We start from the raw sequence: 13,013 nt of genomic DNA on the forward strand, positions 1-13,013 counted from the left end.
GATCCAATCGAGCTGACATTTTGCACACAAACTCGTTGTGCGTGACAATTTATTTTCGTGACAAATTTTTTTCCTAAATTTTACACTTTTTAGGAAAAAAGAAATTATATTTAATTACCAATTGCTTAATGGTGGCAGGCAATCATCTGACCCATAGGTGGCAGCCATCTCAAGCCAGAGGACGAGAGGACTCTATCCGCCACGCATATAAAGGATTTATAGTGAAAAACTTTGTTTTTACGGGTTAATTTTTTATTTTTTTACGATCAGTGGAAACAAGAAGATGCTCGGTGTAGTCAGCACTTTGCTTCGTTCATCATTTCGTAATTTTTTTACTTTGCTTTATGTAAACCCCCACTTCTCTCGCTCACTCTCTCGTTCTGCACGCAGCCCTTCTCGCAGTCCAACGGCTCTCCTTCCCTCTCTATCGCTACCCCTCAACCACCCCTCCCTGCATCCCTACCTCCCTCCTTTTTTTTACGATCAGTGGAAACAAGAAGATGCTCGGTGTAGTCGGCACTTTGCTTCGTTCATCATTTCGTAAAAAAATATTTTATTTATTTAAACTTAGCTTTATGTAAACCCCCACCTCCCGTTCACTCTCTCGCTCACTCGCTCTCTCTCGTTCTGCACCTCCCTCCTTCCCCTCTCCCTCCTTCCCCGCATCACTCTCTCAGTCTCCCCCCCCACCTTTCTCCCGCACCGCCCTCGCTCCCTGCGGTCGATTCGCTGTCACGTCCATGGCTGCGCGTGTCCCCGTGTCCCGGCTGGCCCTACTCGGGGCCCCGGGCTCGGGCAAGGGGACCATGGCCCACAAAATCCGCCTCCATTTCGGCATCACGAGCGTGGCGAGCGGGGAGCTACTGCGGGACCACATCTACCGGAGGACCGGTACCACCCCTACACCTCCCCGCCCCATCTCATCCCCCCCCCCCATCTCATCCCCCCCCCCCATCTCATCCCCCTCGCATCCTCTCTCGTTCACTCCCCCCCTCTCTCTGTCTCTATTTATCCCCTCTTATCCTCTCGTCTCTCATCCTGTGTCACTTTGTTCCGCTCTCTCTCATCCCCTCTTATCTCCCCTCTCTCACCCCCTCTCTTCACTCCCTCTCTTCACTCCCTCTCTCTATCCCCTCTCTCATCCCCTCTCTTCACTCCCTCTCTCTATCCCCTCTCTCATCCCCTCGTCTCTCATCCTCTGTCGCTTTCTTCCGCTCTCTCTCTCTCATCCCCTCTTACACCCCCCTCTCTCTCTTCACCTCCTTAAATCCCTTCTCTTTACCCCCCTCCCCCTCTCATCCTCTGTCTCCCGCCTCCCCCTCTCTCATTTCCGCCCTCTCTCTCTCTCCATTCACCCACGCGACCGCTGCCCCCCCCCCTATCTCTCTCTCTCCGTGGCCGGCACGAGGAGCAGACACGTGCTCGCCCTGCCCGGCTGCCCCGGGGCTGCCAGGGGACCCTTGGCACTCTAATCCCGGAGTTATTTTGGGCGCCCCACGGTGACCGCCACGGTCGTGAGTCGTCACACGAACGGGACAGTCTGCGCGTAACTTAATTATGTCCCGACTGTGTGTGACATAATCACGTTCGGAGGGTAATTACAACCTTTTTTTTCTGCGTGTTATTAAAATCACGAGAGCTTCTTTTTAAATCCTTTATATTAAGTTCGCTTGCTTGCTTAGGACCGTGCAAATATTTCGGTCATTTTTTAACCCACTTCCCGTGATCCAATCGAGCTGACATTTTGCACACAGACTCGTTGTGCGTGACAAGGCATTTTCGTGAAAAAAAATTCCTAAATTTTACACTGTTTAGGGAATTTTTTAAAAATATTTAATTACCAATTGTTTAATGCTGCCAGAAAATCATCTGACCCATAGGTGGCAGCCATCTCAAGCCAGAGGACGAGAGGACTCTAGCCGCCCCGATGCCACGCATATAAAGGATTTATAGTGAAAAACTTAGTTTTTACGGGTTTACTTGTTAAGTATAAGGAGACGACTTTGATTTGTTTCACCATTTATTTTAAAATATTTTTTTGTTATCGCGATTTCGGGGAAGGAACGTGAGACCCGGACACGTGCGTGCTTGACCTTGGGTTGGTGAACCTCACAACAAAAACAAAGATCCCCCGTATAGCCTGTAACAAACTGTAGGGGCAAGTGCTGTTAGCGAGCCCCTATGAAGGCCGACACGGCACACGAAGGGTTGGGTGGCCAACACCACGCCCGGTCGCCTTTGTCTCCCCAGTGGCGATAATTACACATAGCACCAGGTACTCATTTGAGGCTGAGTCGACCTAGGGGAGGCCCAGGACCGGTTCAGATAATCGGCACTGGTGATGTCCGTAAGTGGGAATCGAACCCGGACGCCGGGTTCGTAGCGCAGCGTAGCGCTAACCACTACACTACCGCACCCCACACACGCTACACATTTGAGAAACTCCCAGAAGACAGCAGTGCAGCAAGAGTGTTGAATCAATCTGTGCGGTGCTTTCCGTGTTAACCCATTCCATTGCGTGGTGGGGGGGGGGGGGGTCTCTCCGTGCTTTCCCTGTTTTCCTTCCAACCCGAAGCTAAACTCTCGTGAACGGAGTTGACCGTAAGGTCGCGAGTGTGGCAGGACCCTCCTGGGCAAGAGTTCACAGCAGAGGTGGGACAAAGTCATTGTTATGCAAGTCCAAGTCGAGTCGCAAGTCATCAAATTCATGACTCGAGTCTGACTCGAGTCCAAGTCACATGACTCGAGTCCACATCTCATAGGTGGGACAAAGTCATTGTTATGCAAGTCCAAGTCGAGTCGCAAGTCATCAAATTCATGACTCGAGTCTGACTCGAGTCCAAGTCACATGACTCGAGTCCACACCTCTGGTTCACAGACTCGGCAAAGCTTCCCTATAGTGGGCAAATGCCGTGCATCGAATTAATCACGCGGTGATCCAGCAGTGGATTCTGTTGTATTCTTGACAGCAGTCTGGTTCAGGAGCTAGACACCAATGTGGAGATGCTGCTGCTGATGCTGCTGCTGATGCTGCTGCTGATGCTGCTGCTGATGCTGCTGCTGATGCTGCTGCTGATGCTGCTGCTGATGCTGCTGCTGATGCTGCTGCTGATGCTGCTGCTGATGCTGCTGCTGATGCTGCTGCTGATGCTGATGCTGCTGCTGATGCTGCTGCTGATGCTGCTGCTGATGCTGCTGCTGATGCTGCTGCTGATGCTGCTGCTGATGCTGCTGCTGATGCTGCTGCTGATGCTGCTGCTGATGCTGCTGCTGATGCTGCTGCTGATGCTGCTGCTGATGCTGCTGCTGGCCAGGGCGAGAGAGCTTCAGGAGAGAGGGAGAGAGTTCGTGTGGTGCTGATGCTCCTCCTCCTGCTCTGTTGAAGGACTCCACTGCAGGACCACATTGTAAAGCAGGGCAGTGGATTAACAATCGGGCTATACATCATCATCATTATTATTTACAACTACACGTTTCCTATCACAGAAGTAATCATTCAAGCCGGACAACTGCCCCCCCCCCCCATCACCGTCCCTGCCCCAAAGGTAAGAAAGCAGTTGCAGGGCTGCGCCTTCACCTACAATATCGATTGGGTGCCACGGGCTCCTCGTGTGGCCCACGTGGTGGCCACCTCCCTCTCTCTCCATCCCCTGCGGCTCCGCGCGTTCCTCCCACGATTCTTCGTATTCCTACCCACTGCGAGCCGCCGTGGTAATGGCTCCCTCGTGGGTGATGAGCGTGACACCATGAACGTTGCCCTCCGGCTTCCCGGAACGCGGTCAACGCCAGAGAGTGGTGGTGGTGGTGGTTGGGTGAGCGAGCGGCAGGGAGTAGAGGTGGTGGTTGGGGTGAGAGAGCGGCAGGGAGTGGTGGGGGTGGGGGTGGTGGTGGGGGTGGGGGTGGTGGTGGGGGTGGGGGTGGTGGTGGGGGTGGGGGTGGTGGTGGGGGTGGGGGGGGTGGTGGGGGTGGGGGGGGGTGGTGGGGGTGGGGGGGGTGGTGGTGGTGGGGGTGGTGGTGGGGGTGGGGGTGGTGGTGGTGGTGGGGGTGGTGGTGGGGGTGGTGGTGGTTGGGGTGAGAGAACGGCAGGGAGTGGTGGGGGTGGTGGTGGTTGGGGTGAGAGAACGGCAGGGAGTGGTGTGGGTGGTGGTGGGGGTGGTGGTGGTTGGGGTGAGAGAACGGCAGGGAGTGGTGGGGGTGGTGGTGGGGGTGGTGGTGGGGGTGGTGGTGGTTGGGGTGAGAGAACGGCAGGGAGTGGTGGGGGTGGTGGTGGGGGGTGGTGGTGGTTGGGGTGAGAGAACGGCAGGGAGTGGTGGGGGTGGTGGTGGGGGTGGTGGTGGTTGGGGTGAGAGAACGGCAGGGAGTGGTGGGGGTGGTGGTGGTTGGGGTGAGAGAACGGCAGGGAGTGATGGGGGTGGTGGTGGGGGTGGTGGTGGTTGGGGTGAGAGAACGGCAGGGAGTGGTGGGGGTGGTGGTGGGGGTGGTGGTGGTTGGGGTGAGAGAACGGCAGGGAGTGGTGGGGGTGGTGGTGGTGGTGGGGGTGAGAGAGCGGCAGGGACCGTCGAGGGTTACGGTAAGGGCGGCCGCCCGTGCCGGAACACGGAGCCGGGGTCGCGCCGGGACCCGCCTCTCCGTCCCTTGCCTCCACGCCACTCGTATAGCAACAGACTGTGGGGGGGGGGGGTCAGTGTTCTGTTGTTGTTTTGTTTTAGCGAGCAGCACCGATGAAGGCCAGCACGGCACACAAAGGGGGTGTGGGTATCCAGCGCCATGCGCGACCGCATTTTGCACAATGCTCATACACCCACACCACACCAGGTACTGATTTAAGGCTGAGATGACCTAGGGGAGGCACAGGACCTTGTTCCGACACCGCTCGCCACACCGACATTGTCTCTTGCCGCCAATCCAAGCCGGCTTGTCTGGTTCGAGTTGAACGCCTTTATCCAGGCGAGCAAGCAGGGTTACCCGTGTGACCCCAGGCATCACCGTTGTGCTGCGTGCTGCGTGTGTCCGCGTGCAGAGATCGGGCACCGGGCACGCTCCTACATCGTGGCGGGTCGCCTCGTGCCCGACGACTTCATCACGCACCTCGTCATGCGGGAGCTGCAGCGGCGCGGTGACGAGGGATGGGTGCTGGACGGTGCGGCGACACCCCACACGTGACCCGGCTGACACCAGCAAACTCGCTGCACTTGTGAACCCGGTTTAATCCGAGTGGGCAGGCTGTAAGCTCCGAGTCGAGTCCATGGATCTCAGCGATAGCTGCTCTGCGAACTCTGATATGCTCGTTGTATGGTTGCCGCACGTGGCTTTTTAATTCTCAGGACCGGGATTTGATTTGAATTTAAGTGACAAATTGATTTCACGTGATTTTAAAGCTTTCATGACTGCAGGAATTCATATTCTTTGGGTCTTTCGGTAAAGTCACGCAGATAGGATATTTTCTTTGAACCTATCTACGTGACTTTACCGACAAACCCAAAGAATATGATTTCACGTGGTGTGTACTATATATATATAATTACATCCTTTATATTAAGTTCGCTTGCTTGCTTGCTTAGGACCGTGCAAATCTTTCGGTCGTTTTTTAACCCACTTCCCGTGATCCAATCGAGCTGACATTTTGCACACAGACTCGTTGTGCGTGACAATGAATTTTCGTGAAAATTTTTTTCCTAAATTTTACACTGTTTAGGGAATTTTTTAAAAATATTTATTTACCAATTGGTTAATGTTGGCACACAATCATCTGACCCATAGGTGGCAGCCATCTCAAGTCAGAGGACGAGAGGACTCTAGCCGCCCCGATGCCACGCATATAAAGGATTTATAGTGAAAAACTTTGTTTTAACGGGTTAATTTTTTTTAGTATTATTCTAACCGAGCTGACACCGGAAAACTCACTGCACTTGTGAACCCACTTTAATCTGAGTGGGCAGGCTGTAAGCTCGGAGAGTCGAGCTCAGGATCTCAGCGGTACCGGCTCTGCGCCTCTGATATGCTCGTTGCATGGTTACCAAACATGGCTTTTTAATTTAAGTGACAAAGCTGATTTCACGTGGTGTGTGGATATATATACACATTTTCTTTTCGTGTTATTCTGACCGAGGTGATACCATCAACTCGTTCCGCTTGAGAATCCGGTTTCAACGCAGCTGTAACTCGGGATTCGATCCCAGGCTCTCTGCGGCGCGGGTTCAGCGAGTCCGTGGCTCTGCTACGGACATTATGAACCCCACCACCCTCTCCCACAGCCAGCCTCACCAACTCAACTTCCATCCGATAATTACACTGGTCAACAAAACAAAAAATTCTGGCCTGGACTTTTGCAGCTGTTTTAGACTAATTTCAGGGTGCTGATTCCAAATCTGATCTCAGATTTGCTCTATCACATCTCATTTTTATGCTATCGGCATACCCCATTTTCATTGATTTTACCCGAAATTAACTCTGTCACTTATGATTGCAAGTTGTTGCGAGTCAGTGACTGCTTTAGTGTTAAAATATGGTTCTGTATTTTTAGGATAGTGTGTTTATAATATAATTTAATGTAGATATCCACATTTATTTAATATTTTTCTTCTGCAGTTTTTATTGAAATTGCAATATTTGATATCTCCTGATGTGATTTGGAATCGGCACCCAAAAATTACCTTAAAACCGTTGGAATACCTTATGCCAGAAAAAGTGTGTTGACCGGTGATAATTATCAACGCTGCCGCGCGGGTCTCGGGATCTTGGCGCGAGCTGCCGGGAAAAGAACGGAAGCCGTGATTTCCAGCGGGGGGGGGGGGCAGGGGGTAGGGAAAAAACTGGAAACACTCCAACATGTAAATGCGACCACACAGCGCGAAACCGTGGGCCGCGCATTAAATCCGCTCGTCCCTTGTGGGATTCTCGCTCCGAGTTCCCCGTCTTGTGCGTCCGCGCGGCTTTTGCGGTGGGGGGGGCTGGCCGAGGTAGTTTCTCTGCAGGCCAAAAACCTCCCCCCCCCCAACTCTCACCCTCACCCATCACCGCTGGGGCAAGTGCTGTTAGCGAGAGCACTCATGGCAGGGGCCGGCACGGCACACGAGTGCGGAAAGGGGACCTCCCCACTGATGTTGTTTACGCGATGTGCCGGGTACGTGCATGCCCCTGCCATCTAAATCATTGTATTCTTTCACAGTTTTTTTGCTAGACTAAACTTTTTTATTTTTACCAGGTAAGGCCTACTGAGCTGTTGAGCTCTTTTCCAGAAGCGATCTGGCCGCAAATGACAACTCGACAAAGTTGCTTATCATGTGGAAATTTCGATTTGAAGCTTCTTTCGTGACTGCAGGGATTCGTCTTCTTGGTTCTTTCGGTAAAGTCACGCAGAAGGGAAATGATAAAATAATAAAAATAAAACAATAAAATAATTCTCACGATTTAAAGCTTTCGTGATTGCAGGGATTCGTCTTCTTGGTTCTTTCGGTAAAGTCACGCAGAAGGGAAATGATAAAATAATAAAAATAAAACAATAAAATAATTCTCACGATTTAAAGCTTTCGTGACTGCAGGGATTCGTCGTCTTGGTTCTTTCGGTAAAGTCACGTAGAAGGGAAATAATAAAATTATAAAAGTAAAATATAATAAAATACAATTCTAACGACGTTTCGGCCACAACGCAAGCTGCTGTCCTCAGGTGAAGAACAGGTCTGTCAGAAAGACAGCGTCTGAATGTCTTTCCGACAGACCTGTTCTTCACCTGAGGACGGCTGCTTGCGTTGTGGCCGAAACGTCGTGAAAATTTTATTTTATTATGTTGTATTTTTATTATTTTATTATTTCCCTTCTACGTGACTTTACCGAAATAACCAAGAAGATGTGGAAATTTATCGCAGCCAAATACTCTAAAAGCACGTTTCGAAATGTGGAGGGAAAACCCGGAGGACCCGGAGAAAAATCCAGGCGACCACGAAGAGAGAGAGAGACAGACACACAAACTCCAAATATACCGCTGTCAGATTCAGGATCGGAACCCACGGACCTTCTGTATACCAGGCGAGGCAGTTAACATCTCGCCACCCTGGCGTTCCCATCTCCTCGTGTTTGCGTCTCGGCCAGGATTCCCGCGCACGCTGCCCCAGGCGCACGCCCTGGAGTGCGAGCGCGTGCGTCTGGACGCGGTGCTGTGCCTCGATGTCCCCGCCGACACGATCCGAGAGCGCCTCTCCTCCCGCTGGATTCACGCCCGTAGCGGCCGCGTCTACAACACCCACTACAATCCCCCCAGGAACGCGGTACGGACCGACGGACTATAGGTGATGGTAATGGCTGTAGGTTATGGTTACTGGTCATAGTTAGCGAATGTGGTTATTGGTTATTGATAGTGAGTGTGGTTATTGGTTATTGATAGTGAATGTGGTTATTGGTTATTGATAGTGAATGTGGTTACTGGTCATAGTTAGCGAATGTGGTTATTGGTTATTGATAGTGAATGTGGTTATTGGTTATTGATAGCGAATGTGGTTGTTGGTTATTGATAGTGAATGTGGTTATTGGTTATTGATAGCGAATGTGGTTATTGGTTATTGATAGTGAATGTGGTTATTGGTTATTGATAGTGAGTGTGGTTATTGGTTATTGATAGCGAATGTGGTTATTGGTTATTGATAGTGAATGTGGTTATTGGTTATTGATAGTGAGTGTGGTTATTGGTTATTGATAGCGAATGTGGTTATTGGTTATTGATAGTGAATGTGGTTATTGGTTATTGATAGTGAATGTGGTTATTGGTTATTGATAGCGAATGTGGTTATTGGTTATTGATAGTGAGTGTGGTTATTGGTTATTGATAGTGAATGTGGTTATTGGTTATTGATAGCGAATGTGGTTATTGGTTATTGATAGTGAGTGTGGTTATTGGTTATTGATAGTGAATGTGGTTATTGGTTATTGATAGCGAATGTGGTTATTGGTTATTGATAGTGAATGTGGTTATTGGTTATTGATAGTGAATGTGGTTATTGGTTATTGATAGCGAATGTGGTTATTGGTTATTGATAGTGAATGTGGTTATTGGTTATTGATAGCGAATGTGGTTATTGGTTATTGATAGTGAGTGTGGTTATTGGTTATTGATAGTGAATGTGGTTATTGGTTATTGATAGTGAATGTGGTTATTGGTTATTGATAGTGAATGTGGTTATTGGTTATTGATAGTGAGTGTGGTTATTGGTTATTGATAGCGAATGTGGTTATTGGTTATTGATAGTGAATGTGGTTATTGGTTATTGATAGTGAGTGTGGTTATTGGTTATTGATAGTGAGTGTGGTTATTGGTTATTGATAGTGAATGTGGTTATTGGTTATTGATAGTGAATGTGGTTACTGGTCATAGTTAGCGAATGTGGTTATTGGTTATTGATAGTGAGTGTGGTTATTGGTTATTGATAGCGAATGTGGTTGTTGGTTATTGATAGTGAATGTGGTTGTTGGTTATTGATAGTGAATGTGGTTATTGGTTATTGATAGTGAATGTGGTTCTTCTTAACCTGGGGGTGCGAGAGACATGGGCAGATTTTTTTTTTAGAAGGTAAATCATCACAAACGCAAATTAAGCACGGTCATGTAAGTACAACTTACTTTGTTTCATCAAACCCTGTGCATGTATGAACATTCTACATTTAGTTTTTTACGACTGAGATCCCAAATGGGTGCAAGGCTGCAGTAAAGGTCAAGAACCCACTGCTCTAGTGGGACTCTCTCTCTCAGGTGGGGGAGGTTTGGGGGCCAACTCTCTCATGACCCCCCGTGGCCCCCCTTCCCCCCGCCCCCCACTCCCCTTCCCCCCCCCCCCCCACCACCCCCAGGGCCGTGACGATGTGACGGGGGAGCCGCTGACGCAGAGGCTGGACGACCGACCCGACACGGTGGTGGCGCGACTCCGCGAGTATCGCGAGAGGACGCAGCCGCTCGTCAACCACTTCGCGTGAGTACGCTCGTGTGAGTACACGTGTGAGTAGGCGTGTGAGTACACGTGTGAGTACGCGTGTGAGTAGGCTCGTGTGAGTACACGTGTGAGTACGCGTGTGAGTAGGCGTGTGAGTACGCTCGTGTGAGTACACGTGTGAGTACGCTCGTGTGAGTACACGTGTGAGTAGGCGTGTGAGTAGGTGTGTGAGTAGGCGTGTGAGTAGGCGTGTGAGTAGGTGTGTGAGTAGGTGTGTGAATAGGTGTGTGAGTAGGTGTGTGAGTAGGCGTTTGAGTAGGCGTGTGTGTAGGCGTGTGTGTAGGCGTGTGAGAATTTCAGTAGTGTAGCGATAAGCGCTACGCTGCGCTACGAACCTGGCGACCCGAGTTCGATTCCCGCTCACGGCCAATACCAGTGACGATCATCTGAACCGGTCCTGAGCCTCCCCGAGGTCGACTTAGTCTCAAATGAGTACAGTAAAACCTTGGATTGCGAGCATAATTCGTTCTGGAAACGTGTTTGTAATCCAAAGCACTCGTATATCAAAGCACTCGTATATCAGTTGTGATCACGTGACGCTCGGCAGACAAAGCGTCTACACGTACTACTCGTATTGCAAGACCTCGCTCGTTTATCAAATTAATATTTATTTTAAAAATTTGCTCGTCTTGCAAAACACTCGCAGACCAAGTTACTCGCAATCCAAGGTTTTACTGTACCTGGTATGATGGGTAAACAGCACCACTGGGGAGACAAAGGCGGCCGGGCATGATGCTAGCCACACCACTCCCTTACGTGCTGTGTCGTCCTTTATCCCCATTTAGCCGCTCGCCAAATCGGGGATATTTATTTATGTTTTGTCAGCATGAACTCCTGCAAGCGAGCCTTGAAATGCACCTAGCCTGGCACAAGCGCGAAGGATGATGTCGTCACCACCACTTCGTGGCGGATGGCAGCTGTTGTCGCTGTTGTCAGCGTGCGCGTCAGCAGTTGCAACTGTCACCATCATCTGCAACCCTCCACCAATCGTGCATCACTATCATCCATCACTTTCCAGCGTCATGTTGTCATCTAATCGTTTAGACATAGGAAGCTCCCAGCCCCAACCGTGAAAACCTTTGCACGACCATCTCGTCTTCACCATCGCAGTAGCGATCCATCGTGTACAACCATCGCCCTCGACCAATCAACATCACCATCATCACCATCATCATCATCCATCATGCAAGCAGCATCACTTCACGTCATCGTTTTCACCCAAATCGTCATTCATCGCCATCTTTCATCACCATCCTCCACCCAGGGATTCATTTCAGCGGCCTTATGAAATATTCCCAGACCCAGAACACCACGTCCAGTATACCCTCTCGGCTGTGGCAGAGGCCGCCGGTCACGTGTCATCTACCCCAGCCTACCCAGCGGCCCGGACAAAATTCAGTGAGAAAACACGTAGCTTGGTGTTCGGTGGGGAGGTGCTTGGGTGGGCGGAATTCCGGATATGCACGACAGACAGACAAATAATCCCTGGTGGGCAGTGTGGAACCTGTTGTTCCTACCTGTATTAAGCCCCCGTCCTCCACCGTTCACCTGCAGCCATCATCCATCATCATCATCACCACCACCGTGACCACGCCGCCCGACCTGCTAGCGACAGCGTCACCCATGCCCCTGTCGTTGTTGCCATTGTCCTGTGCGTCGAGCAGCAGCAGGGGCCTCCTGCACACCTTTGCGGGCACGGAGACCAACAAGGTGTGGCCCGAAATCCACGCGTTCATCTCCAGCCAAGTCCGCTCGTTCGTCTGAAGGGGACCCCCCCCCCCCCGCACCTTCCCCCACCAAGGCACACTCAACATCAACCTGCTCACCACTCCCCCAGCTCTCACCGCCACCTATCCATCGTGGGACTCGATAGAAAGGACGGCAAATAGCAGGCAATGCCGCCGGAGACGGAGGAGGAAGACCTAAAGCCAGATGTTTGTGGAGGTGATGGCACTGTAAGAACAGATCTTGAAAGTCCGGTGTGTTAAGGAACTGTGGACACGTGGAGGCCGGTGCGTCAGTGGCACGGGATGGACTACGTGCAAAGTAAAATTGCGCACTCGGAGACTCTGCTGCACATGGACACATTGGCTCATCCTGACCCTGGACGACTTGTCCGAGGAATTTAAATGGCAATGCTGGACAGATTATTTTTTAAGCTTTGGAAATGGCAGCGATTATCCGCTCTCGATGCCATAACATCACTTCCAATTACGACACTTGTCTGCAGAGTAAAGCGAAGCATTAAAGCGCGCTAATTTCACAACGTCCGGATGGAGTCTCAGTTTTCTCATCCGCTTGGCTCATGTGTGTCCCTGCGTGGAAGGAAACGTCACGCAAAGCCTCTGTGGGTTTCGACTGCGACGATTGACACACCCGTCCCGTGGCTCGGCAAAGTGTCAGATGTCACAACTCGGCGGTCGCGATTTGACTCATCGAGATATCATTCGTTGCCCTTTCCAATGATGGCCGAGAGTCCGAAGGCATTAGCTCCACCTGTCTGTCTGTTGCGGTTGTTCAAGTCGATTTTGTTTGACCGTGAGAATTCTGCAGGGCGAGTCAGCGGGGACATTGACTGCCAGTCGGGGCGTAGTGATCGCCACGATTGCTAATTTGCAGGTAATTTTTGAATTGGGAAAATTTGGACTCTGTCGCCAATAACTCATCGTAAAGATGGTCCCATATCGGGTGTGAGACTGATGCCTGAAACCGCCAATGCCCCTGCAACTACCGCACAGGACGTTGATCTGTACCCGTCAATGTATGGTGTGAGGGAGGATGTGGAATAAAAAAGATATTTTATATATATATAACAAAAAGATGGTCCCATGTGATGAAATTTTTGCATAGAGTTGTGTTGCTATTAGAGGCTTGCCCTAGAGAAAAAAAAAAGAGTGGCCTCATCGATCAAACGGTTGCCCAGAACTTGGATTATACGAACCACCGCTATCGGGAATATTAGCTAATATATGCAAACGGCTTCTCCATTTCGGCTTCTCCATTTCTCCCTGCGAGACCGATGGGGCCACCATCGTTA

At 50.6% G+C, this 13,013-nt stretch overlaps 1 protein-coding gene across 1 annotated transcript; it reads left to right on the plus strand.

The window, feature by feature from the left end:
* Window positions 1-598: 598 nt before the first annotated feature.
* LOC144733307 (GTP:AMP phosphotransferase AK3, mitochondrial-like) lies at window positions 599-12,795 on the plus strand. Its single transcript, XM_078615137.1, has 5 exons — window positions 599-891; window positions 5,021-5,140; window positions 8,089-8,264; window positions 9,837-9,955; window positions 11,641-12,795. Exons 1-5 carry the CDS (start codon window positions 741-743, stop codon window positions 11,738-11,740), a joined length of 666 nt encoding a protein of 221 aa, XP_078471263.1. The 5' UTR covers window positions 599-740; the 3' UTR covers window positions 11,741-12,795.
* The last annotated feature ends 218 nt before the right edge of the window (window positions 12,796-13,013 follow it).

The sequence above is a fragment of the Lampetra planeri genome, chromosome 46 (genome assembly GCF_965212315.1).
Source record: "Lampetra planeri chromosome 46, kcLamPlan1.2.h2, whole genome shotgun sequence".
Taxonomy (NCBI): domain Eukaryota; kingdom Metazoa; phylum Chordata; class Hyperoartia; order Petromyzontiformes; family Petromyzontidae; genus Lampetra; species Lampetra planeri.